Source organism: Castor canadensis, chromosome 12, assembly GCF_047511655.1.
Source record: "Castor canadensis chromosome 12, mCasCan1.hap1v2, whole genome shotgun sequence".
NCBI lineage: Eukaryota > Metazoa > Chordata > Mammalia > Rodentia > Castoridae > Castor > Castor canadensis.
In genome coordinates this window covers 62669378-62688553 of record NC_133397.1, presented here as the reverse complement: position 1 = coordinate 62688553, position 19176 = coordinate 62669378, and the positions used below count along the sequence as shown (strand labels likewise).

The 19176-nt window shown below is 34.4% G+C and overlaps 1 protein-coding gene across 5 annotated transcripts in view; it reads left to right on the top strand.

Moving 5' to 3' along the window:
* Positions 1-19176, top strand: part of Exoc6b (exocyst complex component 6B) — a 556197-nt gene that overhangs the window by 345589 nt on the left and 191432 nt on the right. For all 5 annotated transcript variants that reach the window (XM_074049965.1, XM_074049961.1, XM_074049962.1 and 2 more), the window contains one exon: positions 12098-12239. In XM_074049965.1, the coding sequence (XP_073906066.1) occupies positions 12098-12239 (142 nt within the window). The remainder of the gene's footprint in view (positions 1-12097; positions 12240-19176) is intronic.

Sequence of the window (19176 nt, the reverse complement as noted above, 5' to 3'; positions counted from 1 at the left end):
CATGTTAAATTTTTATGTTGAATTTTCCTATAGCCAGTATTTAAGAAATGTGGAATAATTTAATTCTGTCTGGGAAACTCATAAAATTTCCTTTTAAGTTTCCCTTAAACTATGGACAGTAATTCTCCAAAAGAAGACAGAATTTTATAATAAAATGGCTACCATTCACTGAGCCCCTACTCTGTTTCACACACTGTAGATGGCTTTGTATTACAGTAATCATTTATTGTATACAGTCTTTGTAATATTGGTGTTATTATCTGCATTTTACTTACGAAGAAGATAAGTCTAACCAAGATTAAATAATGTGGTAAATGTCATATATGTTTAAGGTCCGAGATTTGAACCTAAGTTAATACCAACCTAAGTCTGTATTCTTTTTCTACCTTATCATTTCCTTTCTAGTCCTATTTTGCTTTTGCTACAGCTTCCCATAAAATGAACATGATGGTTCTTGTACTGCTATCCCATAATGAGATTAATTAAAAGTCTAATTAAGTTCTTGTAAAGAAGATCTTAAATGATTTCCCTTCAGAGAAGCCTAAGGTTTTAAATATTCTGAAATGAAGCATGTGTTATTGGCAGAGAATAATGAACCAAAGCACCTACAGGATACATTGGCTCAAAAAAGCAAAAAAAGAAACTCAAGCTAATGAGGTGTTTGGGAGGAAGCATGCTGTTATTTAGGGTATTGACCAGTTAGGAACTGAGTAATAAGTTGTACATGGGAGTTAAAAGGGACTGGCTGGCAGACAGTCAGGCGTCTGTACCATTGTGTTTTGTAAACCTTCTCCTATGGCTGTGGTGTGTTTTTTCCAAGTCCACTTAATTTTTTATGAGGTTTGTAAAGGTCTTGAATAAACAATTGAGATTATACAGGTTTTCCTGGAAGCTTTGGTTAATATTTTAATATGCTCTGCTTTGTCACATTATTAAATATCTTATTGGAAAATTTGAAAGAGAGGGTTTTCTTTTTCTTTTTTCCTTAACTTTTGCTTCCTTTTCTTTTTCTTTTTGTTGTTCTAGTAGTCATATATCAAAAAGGGATTTAGTTTTCAGTTAACTCCCCTTTTATTTTAACTTTATATCTCTACAGTTCACCATTGGATTGGGGCTCTGGTATCTGGGAGTTCTCCACTTAAAATCTACTTCAAGTGAAATTACAATTTAGAGGGTGTATCTTGAAAATAAGCCAGTGATTGTAAATATATGTAGTAAGAGAGGGATTGGATAGGGTCAGAAAACAGGAACTAATAGAGCCTTAGAGACTACCTCATCATGACCTTTTGTTCATTAATATTTGATGCTGATTTGTTGGTATCTTAGTTGTAGTCTGTTGAAATGTCAAGCGTGGCAAAGACTGAATACCTTCAAAGACATTTCTATGTTAATAGGATGACTTGATGAAATTGACCTGTAACCTGAACAGGAATTGAGGGAAAGAGAAAGAAAGTTTTTAGTTTTCATTGACAGAACTTCTCATTCTATAGAGGTTTGTTTAGCAGTAATTGTTGGTATTTGTAGTGTACCATAATGCATCTACTTCAAATTGTAAGGCAGATGGAGAAATTTCCATGTTACTGTCACAGTTGGGATGTAATAAGGATCGCCCAGAATCACTCACAACTTTTGTGAAGCTTTCTGTAACTGTTTTGGCCTCATAACTTTTTCAACAAAAATCATATAGGGCTTAGAGTTTATTCTGCTCAATTAGCACTTAATTGCATGCTTCCCCTGATTTGCTTCAAAACAGGAAGTATACTTTCTACTTTTTTGAATAGACAGAATTATTTGCTTTAAAAGAAGAAAATCATATGACTCTATAGAAAACATGAATAATAAAATATTTTGTACTCATAAAATACATTTTAAACACATATACCTAATGTCATTTTCAATAGTTTTCCATATTTAGGATTATAGGAATTAAAATTATAAATATCATACAATGTTTGCAGGGTACTTTGTACAAGGCAGCTCTACTATGCTATATACAATTTATTTTTGATTAACCATTATGAGAATACTATTTGGCAGGTGATAAAACCAAGACAAAAGTTAAAATCAGTGTTCTAGGTTATCATATTTGAAGTATATTTTGGTTTCCATTAAGTCACATATCTGTAATTTCTTTATTTACCTTTTACATATTTTTCTTTGCATTTGCACTGACACTGTTACTGGTCCATGAAAGTGGACACAAGGGATTTTTTTGTTTTGTTTTTTGTGGTCCTTGGGTTTGATCTCAGGTCCTTGTGCTTGCAAGGCATGCACTCTACCACTTGAGCCACACCTCCATTCTGGTCCATGACAGTAGAACTCTTAACTTTTTGCTACTAGTGTTACTGCTGTTTTGAAATGGGTATGCACTGTTTAATGGTACATTCATTACCCTTTATGTTAAATTTGGGTTACAAAGATACACATGTGTATATGTTTTTTATAAAGCAAAAGTGTCTGCTAAAATAATGGAAATCAAAACTGAGGCATATAAAATTATTGACCAGGGGAAAAAATTTTTAAATGGATCTTGTAGGGTTTTTTAATTTCCTGTTTCAATACAAATTGGTAAATTTGAAAGACTCTGGGCCAGGTGTGGTGGTACATGCCTGTAATTTCAGCACTTAGGAGCCTGAGACATGGGAGTAATGAGTTTGAGGCTATCCTTGGCCACATAGTGAGACTCTGTCTCAAAAATAAATAAATAAATAAATAAAAAGACAAAAAAAATTATTTGGGGTTCTTATTATATAAAGCTAGTATCAGATATAACTTCTAGTCATAAATAACTATAAAACTTGTGGAAAAATCTAAAGTAGTATTGTCTAATAAAGGAAGGCATCAAAGTTTGAGATTGTAGTAAAAATAGGATTTAAACAAGGATACCAGTGAAGAAAGAAACATAAGGAAGAACCACTCCAAAAATCTTCATTAAATTCCCTTTGATCCTTGAGGAATTTCTAAGCTTCACATGCAAAGGGTGCACTTGGGTGACTTCAAAGGCTAGCTGCTGAATTTTAAGGACTGAGCAAATACTCCAGGAGTTGCCCAGCAGATACATTGATGATTGGTCCATAGAGAGACCTGGTGAACATCAGGGCTTCTATTTAAGCATCAGAAACCATTCACAGGTAATTAAGAACAAGGCCCTAAGAGTATGAGCCAAAGTAATCTGGTCTCATTGTAATAAAATTTAAAAACAACCTTAACAAAATCAAGATGATTGACCAGTTTAGCTGCCTGCTGGAACCAAACCCAAACTCTATTGAACCTAGTAAGTTAATCTAGAGCCTCTTTAGCATCTTATCTGTAATGTATGGCATGCAAAGCACAATTTTTTGAAGTGCTAGTATGCAGAAAAAACTTACCTGTAATAAAAAGTTCAAATAATCAACACAAAGAGATCATGAGATGATCCCATGAATGATGTTAGCAAAGACTTCAAAATAGCTATGATTAATATGTTAAAGAAAAGGAAGGGAATAATGAACAAAATATATAAAGAGATGGATTATTTGAACAGAAATTATGAATTAAGTGTGTATTCTAGGACAGAGGAGTATAAAATATGTGATTAAGGGTTCATAATGTGAATTTTTAAAAGTACATTAAATAGTTTTAGCAGCACACTCAACAAAGCAGAGTTCAAGATTAGTGGACTCACAGACAAGTCTATAGAAAACACCCAAACTGAAGCACACCTGGAGGAAAAAAATGGAATGAAACATAAGCATAAGAGATATTGTAAACACATATGTAAGTATCACAATGTAGCCCCCTGTACAACTATTATATACTAATAAAATGTTTGATTAAAAAGAACCATACAAAGAAGCTGTATGAAATGACTATATACTTCTTTTTTCAGAGACTATACATGCCAGAGGATATCACCTCAAAGTCCTGGAAAAAAAAAAAAAAGAGTTGTCACCAATGAATCACTTTTTTTTTACTTAGTGTTATGCTTGCTAGGCAGGTGCTCTACAACTAGAGCCTTCTGCCAGCCCTACCAATGAATCTTGTATCTAGCAAACAATGAAGGTCAAATAAATATTTTTTAGACAATCAAAAGCTAAGAGAATTTATTGTCAGAAGACCTGAACTTCAAGAAATACTAAAGGAAGTGTTTCCAAGCAGAAATAATATAAAATAGGCCTTGCATCAACATAAAATTATAAAGAGCACCTAAAGTGAAAAATGTGTGGGAAAGATAAAAAACATTTTTTTGTACTTCACATATTTGATATACAATGGACTTTTAAAAGCACAAGTAATGACAGTTATATTTATAACATTTTGAAGTAAAATAGTGTGAAAATAATTGCATGGAATTAGGTGAATAGAAGGGTATTTTTCTTATAGTTGAAATTTTCTTACATTTGAAGTAGATTGTGATAAATTAGAGGTACATATTGTAAGACCTAGAGCCACTTCTAAATGTATAAAACAAAGAGATATAACTAATATATCCTCTTGTAGATCAAATATAAATTATAACTATTCAGTTACTTAGGGCCTAGGAACATAGCTAGGTGGTAGAACACTTGTGAGGCATGTATGAGTCATTGGTTTCAAACCCTGCCCCACCAAAAAAATGAAAATCAGTTAATTCAAGAGCAGGCAGAAGAAAAACAGATAAGATTGGACTAAAAGATAAATCCAATCATATTATTAATTATAAGAATTGTAATTATGTTGTAAAAACTGAATAAATAGCAGAACTTTACTATTCTGGGTAGTGATTGAACTATGTTCTGTCTGCAAGAAAATCACTTTAAATTATAAAACATGGTTTTAAAGTCATAACAAGAATAAGATATAGCATTGCAAGTTCTCAGTGCTAAATAAATGTGTTTCTGTATTAATATCAAGTAAAGTAGAATGGCCTAATTAGAGTATTTTATATAAGTTATATATTAGCTATATACACATATATTTTCCTCAATAATGAATGCATTGTAAGTTTAAAATACCATGAGATGAAATATATTTAATATACTTAACCACCAACCATTGTGCACAGAGTGCACTGTAGAGCATTGGCTGTTTGTCCCATGATAATGGGACTGACAGGGATCTGTGGCTCACTCCTGCTTCCCAGCATCATCACAGCATTACACTGTGTATCACTCACCCTGGAAAAGATCAAAATTCAAAATTTGAGATATAATTTCTACTGAATATGTTATTGTCATGTCATCATAAAGTCAAAAAATTGTAAGTCAAATCATCATAAATTGGAAAACACCTATGTGCATGTATCCAATGTGGTCATCTTAATAGATACAGAGAAGTATATTGAACATCCTTTCATAAAACAAAAAAGTAAACAAAAGCTTTCTAGCAGTTTAGTCTAATCCTATTTAATCTGGTAACAGGTATCTGTGAAAAGCTTATCACTAACATTATACTTAATGTTGAAAGACTAAATGTTTTACCCCTATGATAGGGAGCAAGACATGTGTACCTGCTCTCACCACTCTAGTTTAATATTCTGGAAGAGGTGTCTAATGCAGTAAGGCAAGTAGAATAAATAAAAAGCATTCCGATTGGAAGGGAAGGGGAAAAAAATCACATTTTTCCTATTTTTTTTGTAAAGGCAGCATTATTGGCTATATAAAAAAATGTCTACAAAAAACATTATTAGTACTAAGACTAGCAAGTTCACAGGATCAAAGTTACTATGAAAAAGCTACTCCATTTCTCTTCGCTAATAATAACACTTAGAAATAGAAATTTAAAAAGAAGTTAATTTACAATAACATCAAAAATAGGAAATATTTTGTTGCAAACAAAATAGATACAAAGTTGGTACTCTGAATATATTACCAAAAGAAATTAAGGAAGACTTAATAAGTGGAGAGCTATCATGTTTATGGTTCAGTAGACTCAATGTTATTAAGCTGTCAATTCTCATAAAATTAATCTACAGCAGTTCTTCTCCACCAGGTTTCTGGGTGAGAATTAAGCTCTCATGCCCTACTGCATCTGTAATGCATTCATTACAGATGTTTTAGCTTTTCCTCTATGTTTTTAGACTAGTACTGGTTATGTACTAACCTTGTAGAAAAATGATTAAGTAGTTACTACAATTAGTTTCCATAAGACATTCTGTAAGACTTCATTCTTTCATGGAACCTTGGCTGTGAAATGTTGATAAATCCCATGAAAATGCCAGCTGATTTCTTTGTGGACATTATTAGCTAATTTTATGATTTATATAAAAGTTCACAGGACCTAAAATAGCTAAGAAAAGGAAGAATAAAATTGGGGGATTTTAGATTTCTGATTCCTGTACTTATTATTAAAACTTCAGTAATTAAGACTGTGAAGTATTACCATTCAGTTAGACAAAAGATCAGTAAAACAGAATGAAGTCCAGAAATAAACCCATACATATGTGGTAACTTGATTTTCAGCAAAGATGCCACTGCATTTCAGAGGAAAAAAAAGTCTTTTCAATAGATGTGCTGAAGCCACCAATATTTATTTGTTTATTTTTCTTTCTTATTATATTACTGTTGTACTGGGAGTAGATGTGACATTTACAAAAGTTCTTATAATATATCATAGTTGATTTCACCCCCTCCACCATTCTCCTTTATCCTCTCTACCTCCATTCTTAGAATAGTGTCAAGAGGTTTCATTTTTCCATTTTTGTACTTGAGAACATGGTATTTCCACCATATACTTTCCTTCACCCTTTCCTCATATCCCTTCCCTCCCACTGATACCAACTCGCAGCTAGGACTTGTTTTACCTTCCTGTCATCACTGTTTAAAAAAGGACATTTTGTTTAAGGTATTTATACAAAGAGATTCATTATGACATTTCCATGTATATATGTACTATATCCTGAATTGGTTCATCCCTTCCATTTTCCTCCTTTCCACTTAGTCTCTCTCTCTCTCTCTCTCTCTCTCTCTCTCTCTCTCTCTCTCTCTCTCTCTCTCTCGTACTGGGGTTTGAACTCAGGGCCTAAACCTTGAGCCACTCCACCAGTCCTTTTTTGTGATGAGTTTTTCTGAGATAGGGTCTCACGAACTATTTGCCCCACCTGACTTCAAATCATGATTCTCCTGATTTCTGACTTCTGAGCAGCTAGGACTACAGGCATGAGCCACCAACCCCTGACTCCTTAGTTTCTTCTTATAGTGATTTCAGCAGGTTTGAAGTACATCAACTATAATCGCCTCCTTCACTTCCTTTTCTTTTACTCTCCACCTCCCCTTAGCATGACCTGTTTTTCATTCTTGTCTTTCATTGTTCAGGTGTCTGTCTGTTCATTGTTCAGTGGGATTTTTTGCCTTAGTATTATAGCTGTATATGCATTGTGCTTAAATGAATATAACTCCTCTCCACTGCACTTCCTCATCCTTTTTCCCCTATTCTATGTTGCTTAACAGTTTTCAGTGTGCTTCCTTTCATCTTATTCCTACATAGATGTGATGTATTTCATCATTATTCACTATCTTTCCTTCCTTCCTTTTCTCCTCCCTTTGTCTCTTCTACCAGTCCCATGTTTGGATTCATGCTCTGTATATATTTTTATGTATGTAAAATATTGCTTATTTTGTATTTGGTCTGTATTCCACATATGGGAGAAAACATGTGGCCTTTGGCTTTCTGAACCTGGCTACCTTCACTTAAGATAATGTTCTCCAATTCCATCCATTTACCTGCAAACAACAAAATTTCATTCTTCTTTATGGCTGAATAAAATTCCATTATACATAAATTTTCTTAATCCATTCATCAGCAGTGGGGCATCTTGGCTGTTTCCATAGCTTGGCTATGTGAATAATGCTCTAATAAACATGGCAGCCTAATATTTAAATTGAAAAGTAATCGTGACAGCTACCTAATACTATTAATTGAGATGGATTTCAGTGCTAAACATTAAAGCTACTACAGTGTCTTAAAAAATGCATGAAAACCTCTTCATAACTTTGAGATAGGCAGAGATTTCTTAGGCAAATCACAAAGGGCAGTAACCCTAAAAGAAAATATTGATGAATTGGTCTTCATAAAATTATAAATTTGTGATCATCAAAAGACACCATTATGAAAATGAAAAGGCACACAAGGAATGTGCGAAAACATTTGCAATACATTTGATAATGGAGTCGTACAGATATAATCTATATTCTGAAAATGTAAAGAATTGGTTACATTCTGTTTAAAGAGTTCTAAAAAGTGTTAGACAATTCCCATTTCCACACCCCCAACATGAACGATAAACTTAAACAGACTTTTTTATGAAGGGGGATATCCATTTTGCCAGTAGGCATATCAAAATATACTTTAACTGCATAACTCAGGAAGGAGTACACATTAAAGCTGTAAAAAGATAACATTATATTGTATCAAAATGACTAGAATTAAAAAGACTTACAATGCTAAGTGTTGGGGAAGATGTGTAGTAACTTTCTTCATTGCTGGTTGGGCTAAAAAATTGTATCATCTCTCTGAAAATCTCCAGATGTTTCTAATAAAATTAAGTATGCAAGTACTCAGTGAGTTAGCTGTGCCACCACTCGGTATTTGTCCAAGGAAAGTGAATATTTGCATTTAATGGCTTTATTCATAATTGGGAATAACCCAATGCAAATCAATAGGAAAGGAATAAGCTAATTGTGTTATATACTTATCCCTGGAAGTTGGGAGGGGGGAGAAGACAAACTAATGATGCCTGTAACAATATGAATGAATCAGAAAAACGTTTAGTAGAGTGAAAGAACTTGGCACAAAAGATGACAAGACTATAGATTTCCTTTTAAAAATGAATTTGCTATGTATATATAAAATATATAACTGGATATTTTAGGTAACATATGGGAAGTAAAAGGATACTATTGTGAAGCAAATTAACACAGCCATCATCTCATATAGTTCCCTGGTTTTTGTGTGTGTGTACATGACAACAAGCAGCCAAGATTCACTTATTTAGGGTGAATCCCATATATTGTATCATTATATTACTTATGACCTCATTTGTGCTTTTGAGCTCTAGACTTGTTGATGATAAAGATGTTGCTTTTTATCCTTTGATCTGCATTTCCCCATTTCTTTCTCAAACCCCTCAATGTGCCCATCCTTGGCACTATTATTTTGTTCTCTCTTTGTATATTTGAATTTCTTTACCTTTATGGGTATGTGTGGGACTAGGGATGAAACTCATGGCCTCAACTCTTGTGATGTGGGTGTTTTACCACTTTGAGCTGTGCACCTAAGTCCTTTTAATTTTGATTTGTTTGTCAGATGGGATCTCACTAACTTTTGCTAGGCTGGCCAAGATGTATAATTCTATCTCTGCCTCCACAGTACCTAGAATTATAGCCGCATGCCACCTTCGAAGTTTTTAGGTTCAGCATGTAGGTAACATCATGAAATATTTTTCTTTTTGTGTCTGATTTATTTCACATAGCATATTTTCTTCCAGGATCATCCATATGGTAGCAAATGGCACCGTCTTACTCTTCTTCAGAGGTGAATAGCAGTCCACTACATTATGTGCTATAGTACTTGTTTGTCCACCAGTGGTCACTTAGGTTATATCTATATTTTGACTACTGTGAAGAATGCTGCATTAAACAAAGGAATGCAGACACTTTCACGATGACTTCATTTCATGGTGACTTCATTCCTTTTGAGTGCATCCACAAAAGAGGGATTGCTACATTTGTAAGATTACTTTTGTATGCAGTTCAAAAACAGGCAAAATGAATCAGTGGGTCTCTAGGTCAGAAAAGTTGTTATATCATTGTGTGGGTGGGTCTACTAATGACATAGGGATATTGGTGACTTTCAGGATGATAGAAATATTCTGTTTTTTCTGGAGGGTAGTTTTATGGGTATCATGCTACACCTAAGATTTGCATATGTCCTGTATGTAATTACACCTCAATAAAATATTTTTAAAGGATTTTTGGTGCTTCTTGAACAATGACTTGGAATCAGAAAGGGAAGACGGTGGGAAAGAGTCAAAACTACGTTTAAACACTGCTGTGTCTATGCTTTGGCTTTTTACATCTACATCCTGGGTATATACACTTTCAGCTCTCTTTTAACTTTGTTGTTCCTTTTAAACCTCTTAATTTTTTTCATGACAAAATAGGGATTATTTTTGTTTTGTTTTGTTTTCTTATTTTTTATTTACAAAGATACACCATCTTATTGTAGGCTCTACTCACATTATCAAATTATAACCTATCTTTTCCAAGGATCTTTTAGCCCCTTCCTGTGCTTCATTTTCTTTAAATGTTAGGAACATTTATTTGTCTAAAATGGAGATTTAGACAGTTTTTAATGAGTGGACACTTATACAGATTCTTTAATTGCATTTAAGAATGCTTTTTAAAATTGGATTATAATTCTTCCTAAGAATGGGTTCAGTTGTGATAATTAACTTCGGGGGGGATTGTGATTTTTGAGGTAGTTTGGATATAAGGATAGTGTAAGACATTGCCGTGGGATTTCTTAAGCATGTGGGAGCCAAAATTCTATTTCATAAGTCTCATTACACAAACATAGAAAAAAATCCATAACTTGGTCCCCAGAATGTAATTCACTAAGCAACCATCCTACTTTAGCACAAAGTTTGCTCTGGGAGTGAAGTAATCTCACCCATATCTATCGGATATTGAGAAAAAGGGAACAAAATAGCTTCCTTGGTCAGTGAAGGAAGATTCAACCTAAAAGCTCAAGTTGCATGGTCAGGCAACAACAGTCTGTGATAAAGGAAGTGTGCCTGGGTAGAGACAAGGAGAGCACTTAGGAGACACACAGCCAGAAAGTTATTTCAGAGCAACTGGTACATGAATGGAAGGGTGACTTTGTATTCTCTTTGAGTAGTTCTCATTTGTCCTACTAAATCAGTTTTTATATGAACTTTGACTTATTCCATAGTGAAATAACTCATTGAATACCAGAGAAAGATAGCATTTGACATACCAAAATGTAAACAAGGAATTTTTACTCAGAAAGCAAAACATGTGGTCATGTTGGAGCTTAAATTTTATTTGTAATGATTAGTGAATATGTGTTGACTATGTGATTCCATATATACTTAAGTATACCTTAAATATTTCATAATTTCAAAACAGAAGTATTCACTGACAAATTTGAAAACCCAAATTTTTAAAACGTGTTCCATTCTGTCTTTCAGAGTAGGTAACAAATAACATATAAATAAATGTATTTCTGGAAAAAAGTGATGTGTAACTTAAACCTGAGACTAAGATTTAATTCACTAAATGAATGCTTTAAAGATGACAGTTAAATATTAATTTTAAAGTTTGTATTTTAAAACTTAAGAGTTTTTAGTCATAAACCTCAATATTTTCTCTCTTTTTTTGTTTTTTTGTTTTTTTTAAGGTGGTACTGGGGTTTGAACTCTGAGCCTCACACTTGCTAGGGAGACACCCTACAACTTAAGCCACTCTGCCAGTCCTCTTTTTTTGTGCTGGGTATTTTCGAGATAGGGCCTCGTGAACTATTTGCCTGGGCTGGCTTCGAGCTGAGATCCTTCTGAACTCAGTCTCTTGAGTAGCTGGGATTACAGGTGTGAGCCACTGACACTCAGCTCAGTATTTGATTATTAAACAAATTTTATCCTTTTAACTACTTTTTAGTAACCTTTTTGTTTTTAATTAATTCTTTTTTTCATGTGATAAATCTTGAAGTAGTAAATACTGATTTGTAGATAATTTAGGGACTGGTGTTTACATTTATTTGCTAAGAATTTTTCTTGGAAGGGACTTTTTAAAAATTTGTTCTCTCTGGAATATTTTTCTCTTTTTACTTAAGATTTGACTATTGTTTATCTGCTGTTGTTTTTTTTTAAAAGGAGATCTTGACTATATAGCTAGGCTAGGTGAATCACAACTTAGTGTTATAGCTACTATGACTGATGGTAATGGAGCAAATGTTTAATATAACTACTGTTAGATGCTTTAACTCCAAGATAGTTTGGATGTAAGTGTATCATGATGGGGAAACCTTAGAGAAATTCCAAATAGAAGAATAAATGATTTTAATTTTCAATGGCATTTCATTTCAGTCTAATTACTTTATGATTTACATTCTTTTATTATAGGGAAAGGTGGCCCAGACAGCATGTATGTCAGCTTGCAAGCATTTAGCCACATCCTTGATGCAACTTTTGCTAGAAGCTGAAGTAAGGCAGCTCACCTTGGGAGCATTACAGCAGTTCAACCTGGATGTCAGAGAATGTGAACGTAAGACAATGAACCATCCTTTTGCTTGTTTATCTTACTTGTGTAGTCTCTAATGTTTAAAAAAAAAAAAGAGTTTAAGTCTGTGGGTCTTGGTTCCTGATGGTGTCAAAGAAGATGTGGATGACAAGGATAACTTATAGGACTTTTAGAAATAGAGTCTCTTAGAAAGCCAGTTTGAGTGCCCAGAAGTGCTCAGACCCATATTCAGAACTGAGAGGATACCCAACTGTTAGAAAGTTTGCAATCTAAAAGGGGATGTAAGGCTGACATGCATTTAATAGACACCATAGAACACTTCTTTTGTCTAAAAGTATCAAAAGAATGCAGCTACTTCATTTTCAAATTCTGTTTTAAAGCTAGCTTTAGCTTATCTATAAACTCTTCTTAGTATATAGAACAAATGGTGCTACCATTTATTAGTCAGAAATGCTTTCTCTTATGGGAACAGAAAGCTTTAGCTAGAATGGTTTAAAAGATAAGTTTTACTTTTCTTGGAGGTAATCAGTTGCTGCATTGGTTGGCTGCTCCTTGACATCATTGTATAACTAGCTCATTTGTTTCTTCTCTGCTGTATTTAGAGTGTAGACTTTTCATCTCCATGTATATTATAGTTAGAAGAGACCCACATTCAAGACAGGAAAAAAAAAGGCCGGCCTCACCTTTTCTTTTTATTAAAAAAAAAATAGAAACCTTTTTCAAGAGAATCCAGTGAACTTCCCCATGTGTCTCATTCATCACTACACCTCCACATGGTCTCTTACACCTCCCAGGGAGGTAGGACACTGAGCATCCTGCAAAATAAGAGTATCCTTACTGGCATAGTTGACTCATCATGAATTGTCCATTTTGGGTTAAACACAAAATTGGGCTTTAGCTAGGAAGGAATGAAGAACATGATTATTAAAGCTGAGTTTGAAGTTATCCTTTTCTGAATTGGGGAAGAAGTAGAACATCATTCTATTGCTTTGGGGTAGGCAATTAATCATAAACATTGGTGAGGCAATAAGGTCTTATGGATGATTGGAAGAGACTGCCTACATGAGTGCATTTTTCATAAGCTTGAGGGATGAAAGGCAATAAACAGAAATATATTCACTTGCAAGAGGAATGATGGTCTAGAGATTGAAAAAAAAATGCCCATCTCATGGCCTGATTTTGAAGAATATTTTATTAGAAAGAATGAGCAGCTTCAATTTGTGAGAACTACAGACATCCATGGGGGAAACACCAGTGTTCAGCTAAGACTAAGAAACAGAGAGACAATTTAATGAAGAGGTGAAAGCAGAACAGTATGGTGGAAACATTTAACCATGTAAATGGGATTCCAGAGAGCCAGTACTTTATCTGGAAGACCATTCAGTATTTTGAATTACCTTCAGACTTATATCAACTTGAAGCTAATAGTTGAAGGACACAATAGTACCACTAATAACTAAAATGTCAACACTGAGAATTCTTTTCTATATATTTTGGAGCCACTCAGATTCATTGATTTAGAATTTAATGTTTCATTTCTAATTGGCAGTAATTTGTCTGTCAAAAAACTTTCCATGGACATTTATTTTACTTCAAAAGAAAGAATTCTATTCTATGCCTTTTCCTATACCACCCCCTTCACTTTTTTTTTTCTTTTGATGCTCAGTGGTCTATAAAAATCTTAAAGAAATGATACATAAAATTCAAGTAGCTATACAGAGGCGTATAAAAGCAGCTCCAAATGACAAGATAATTAACACTTACATCTTTCTACCCAGTGGTGTGTATGTGACATATTTTTTCCTTTTTTGTCTGTGAGTCCTTGAAGAACTGTATGGGTCCTGAAAGAAATCAAATTTTGGACAAGACAGAACATGAAAGTACCTTGAGTGCTTGACTCTGAGGCTAAGGGTGCCATTTACTTAGATACCAAATACACAGAAGGTTTTATGTGCCATGAGCCTGAGATATTGTTTAGAACAGTCATTGAGAACACTGATTTTAGAGTCAGCTTGACAGAATGAATTTAAGTCATCACTTACTTTTGGAGTGACCAATAGTAAATTATTTAGCCCCTTTGAGCCCCATTTATAAAATTGTAAAGGCTGTGGTTCCTAAAATTATAGGTAAAGGGTTAGGATTAAATAAGAAAAAGCATGAAAGTGTTTATTTCATTAGCTGGTTAAATATCCAATAATTAGTAGCTAGTCCTGGTATCGTTACCATCATCACAGCAGCAGTAGCAGTTAGCAGATATCCAGCAACTCTCAGAAAGTTTTTGTAGATCACTCGAACCTTTGTCTATAGTTTGTAAATCAGAGAAGTTTGAAGATGCTCTTTAGTTTGGTATAAGCGTTCAACTTTTGCTTCTTAGTAGTTTTCTGTGAAACTTCCGTAGTTGTCCTGAAAGGTATAATCCAATACTGATGATTTCCTAATTCTCAGCTTGATGCTTTTGTAAGAAATTAGTCAGCTCAACTGTTCTCTAAGGATGGAACTACTGCCAAGGATATCATTATCTAACAGAAGCACTGTTGTTAGGTAATTCTTACTGACAGGCTACCAAACCAAGTATCTTTAAGGTAGTTATTTAGAAGGTATGAAGAAATTAACCCTTTTCTTTTAAAAATTGACAGAATTCTGAGTTTTTCTGCTTCATGTGAATTTCATGTTGTAACTCCATATGTTTATATCTTATATTTGATTCTGGTTATTGGAACACTGGATCCTGGTAGACAAACTGGTGTTTGATCACCAGCAGGTCTTGATTGTGTAATATTTACCTCTTTGTTCTAACTTGGGCTGTTACATCTTTAATGAACTATGATATTCCACCTGGTCTGTGTTTGGAATTTTCTAAGGTTTCTTTTCTTATATTCAAGATAAGGAGATATAGATTCATATTCCAGCTCAACCACTTGTCATCATCAATTAATTCAGTAACATGGTCATTTATTCGACAAATATATATAGTGTCCTTACTCTGTGCAAACAAAATACCTTGTTGGACACTGAAGATAAATGGGAATATCATGGATTAAGAACGTGACTTGATTTGTGTTTTTCAGAAGGAGCTCTGTAATTACGGAGCCTTAGAGACCAGTTACAAGGCTGTTGTAGTAATCCACAATAGTAATGATTTAAGTATATATCTGCATTAATGACTTTGGTTTATGATTGGAAAAGGGACAACGGTCTTCACATTCTTCCATGTTACCATTTCCACCATAATAACCCTCACTCCACAAGCCAGGAAACCAATGTGGAGATTCTTCCTAATCTCAGGATTTAGGGAAACAATTTCAAAGTAAATTCATGGTATCTATGAGCCTACTATGATATAAAATAGTGGCAGAATGCCATTTGCCACTTAACCACTCCACCCTACCTGAAAGATCCATTTCCTGTCTGCCTTTGTGAAGAATTTCTTTTATCTCAGTGTCAGCACCCAGGAGCTCCCAAAAACTTTGAGCACTTCCATCTCTTTGTATATCTTCACTAAAATAAGTGACTGCCATTTTCTTTCTGCTACAGCTAGCTCTTCTCTGACTCAGGTGTAATATTCAGTGTATATTAATTAGGCAAACCTTAATAAACTTTATTGTTTTGTCACTGGAGCCTTTGAGCTAAGGATTTTATAAAGAGATCTCACTGAATCCTAGGTACAAGGTCCAAATAGTTGCTTATTGTGGTAAGTATGCCCACTTATTTTTATTTTGTCTACCACACAAATCCAGCTATCCTTGCCTCTCTAGTTCCATATAGTTCATTGTCCACCTTTAGTCACTGTCCACAAGAGTCACTCTTTGGGCTTCAAACATTCTTTTACCAATATCTTCCAATGTGAGGGAGAAGGAAGAGAGGAGAGTTTTCAGGACCCTGATGAGAAAAACAGGAAAAGCAGGTGTGACAAAGGTGTTTCTTTGAAGCTTATATGATACAAGGAAATTTCTTGTCCTTACAGAAGAACTAAGCTAGGGCTAAACCCAAATCTACCTCAGCCAACCAAACAAACTGTGAAAGTAACTGTTAGCTAGTATATTAAATCAAGCTAATCAAGCCTGTCCAGGGAGATGCCCTATAGTAATTAAATTGTCAATCAAAATTATGTTTAATCATCCTTGAATAAGTAGTGCAAAATGCATATCCACCCAGATTTCCCTGTTTTTACAGGGCTCCCTAGAAAACTCTAACCTGTTCTTCTGGATACAATTCCAATCTTCCTTCTTCTTATTTTGCTTATCATCCTGAAGCCCATTTTGTATTTAGATCTTGGTCACAGGACAGAATTTGATAAGGGAGGGAGCAAGACAGAGCAGTTTTCTTCTCTGACAAGGGAACAAAATAGAAGGCATTCTGGGGAAGACCAAGGGTCATGATTACATAATTCTTAGTACCCTTGCATTTATCAAGGAAATACGGTAAGATTATTAAGGCAGCTCAAACTTGAAAGATCAATTAAAATACTTGATTTTTCAGTTCTCTCAGATTAGCCAGCTGCAGCATAAAGGGATTGCAGCATCATTTCTATTTCTGTGTTTTCTTGGATTCTTGAGCTTGACGTTTTAGAAAGAATCAGAATTTGTTTCCATCGTAAATTGTCTCTTGTGGTTAAAAGTGATCACATGACTCATCTTCAGCCTTTTAAAATGTATAAATGGCTGGAGAACCTAGTCTCCCAAACCTTCACCCTCAGTGGGAACATGTTCGCAGGTGACTTAAGATAATACCTTAATTATTAGTGTGGCTGCCACATTCCACAAACTGTTGCTTTTCTGTCCTGGAAAATGAAGGGAAATCTCAGTGCCCTTTTCTCTACCATTACTTGTTAAGCAATTCCAAACTTTGTACTTTCTTTTTTGTTTGATACCTCATTCCTGAATGTTAATGTCTCTTAATTGAAATATGTCTGTTTACAAGTGTCTTTATTCATTGGTGCTTCTTTATTAAAAGACCTGAGTAATTTATAAACAACAGAAATTTATTTCTCACAGTTCTGGTATCTGGAAGTCCAAGATCAAGGTCCCAGCAGATTTGGTGTCTGGTGAGAGCTCTGCTTCTGCTTCCAGCATGACTTCTTGAGCACTGTGTCCTCACATAGGAGAAGGCATGGAAGGCCAAAAAGAGCCAACCTGGTGTCCTGTAGTCATTTTAAAATGTTTCTCATTCTATACCGAAGGTTTGAACTCTTACAGCGTAATTACCTCCTAAAGGCTGTTCCTCTTGCATTGAGGATTAAGTTTCAACATAAATTTGGAGGGACACAGCATTCAAACTATAAGATCAAGGAACAAAAATCTCTTCAAAGCAGTTCAAGAATAAAGGAAGGGTTTATTTTAACCCTGGGATTTCATAGAGTCCAAGAAAAAGGTAAACCGTACATTATTTAGGGCAGGGATCATATCTGCCTGCTTAATCCTTTTCCTTAACAGTACTTGCATGGTAAATAAATGTTGAATTAGTTAAAAATGACACAATTAGCAACTACTTCAGTTTCTAGATCTCTTCATTAAACTCTGAGGTTGAGAGTAGTAGAAGTAGGAAGTAGTTCAGTATGGCTTCCATGCTATATCAATAGCAAGACAAGCTGGGAAGTAGTTAGAATCCCAAGTAATATTCTCTTACAAGGGTGTGCAACTGGAAATTCAACAAGTGACAATTTTAGTGCATACATTCTACCATCAGCTTCTTTGGGTCATAACGTTATCTTTGCCACTAACAGGCAGTTCTCAATATGACAGTTGTATAATACATAATAGCTAAAGTAAATGAGTTATGAAAAATTGTCCTTTGAAACGTAGATTCCAGTTTAGTATTTTGGGTGTGCTCAATTCTTCTAAGGCTCAGTTTCTTCATCTGTAAGAATGGATTTACGACTGCACCTATCTCAGAGACTTGTGATGAGTGAGTAATTACTATTGTAAAAGGTCAATAACTGTTAGCAATAATCACAGTGTTAGTGTTCTCATGATCTCTGGAAAGCATACCAGGCTGGAAATTGTATTATGGCTTCAGTTTTGCCACTAACTTGCTATCTGGTCTTAGGTGTGCATTAAGTTGTTTGGGCTTTGTGCTTTTCTTTTACAAAATGAGAAAGACAGGCAAGATTACTTATGAATTTCTATTTTGTTCTAAGATATTAAGCTTTATTACAGAGGGGAAATTTTGTGGATATTTTTCCTGTGTAGACTTGTTATAAGGATTAAATGAGATAATGCATGCGAAATGCGGAGTATATTAGAATTAGAAAGCAAGGTTCCAGTGACTCCAGTGAACTTAAAAGTGAAATGGGCATTGGAATAAGGTCTTTTTTTTTTTTCTAAAAGAAATTTTATATATAATTCACAAAAGTAGGATTGTTTCAGAGTCTACTTTATACTGTTTGCTTTTGGATAATTTTTGGCCTAAGGAGAAAGTCAGTCTATCCAGTCAAGACATGAAGCACTATATTTTAGTACCCTGGCAGAGATGTCTATTGTGGTTGTGGGTAAGACCAGAGTTGCCCTAAAGAAGCATGTTGGCTAAGCAGTCCTGAATCTCAGAAGAGGCTAGAGAGTATGAGTATATTTCTTTTGTGGGAAGCTTGGGTATCTGGACATGAATACAAGTAGAAATGGATTTTAAAACAAGAGGTTGGCTCTCTCTGAAGTGAAATAAATCTTGGAAATGTTTTATCATTGTAGCACACAGCACCATTTCATACTAGGGGATTCTTATGAAAAGTTTTCAATTTATTTCCTTTGTAGTCAAAGGATATTTTTAATACTTTATTTGATAGTCAATTTTCAAGGCATATCCCAGTCATTTGTTACCTCTTTGAGTATTAAGAGAGCCTTCTTAAGAGTAAGGCTTATAGAGAGACAAATGGAAGAACTTTGAGCCCAGTAAGAATTTAAACCCCCTCTAGTAGGTTAATTAGTAGGTTAAAAGAAAGTAACAGATGCTCCTTTTGTTAAGAAAT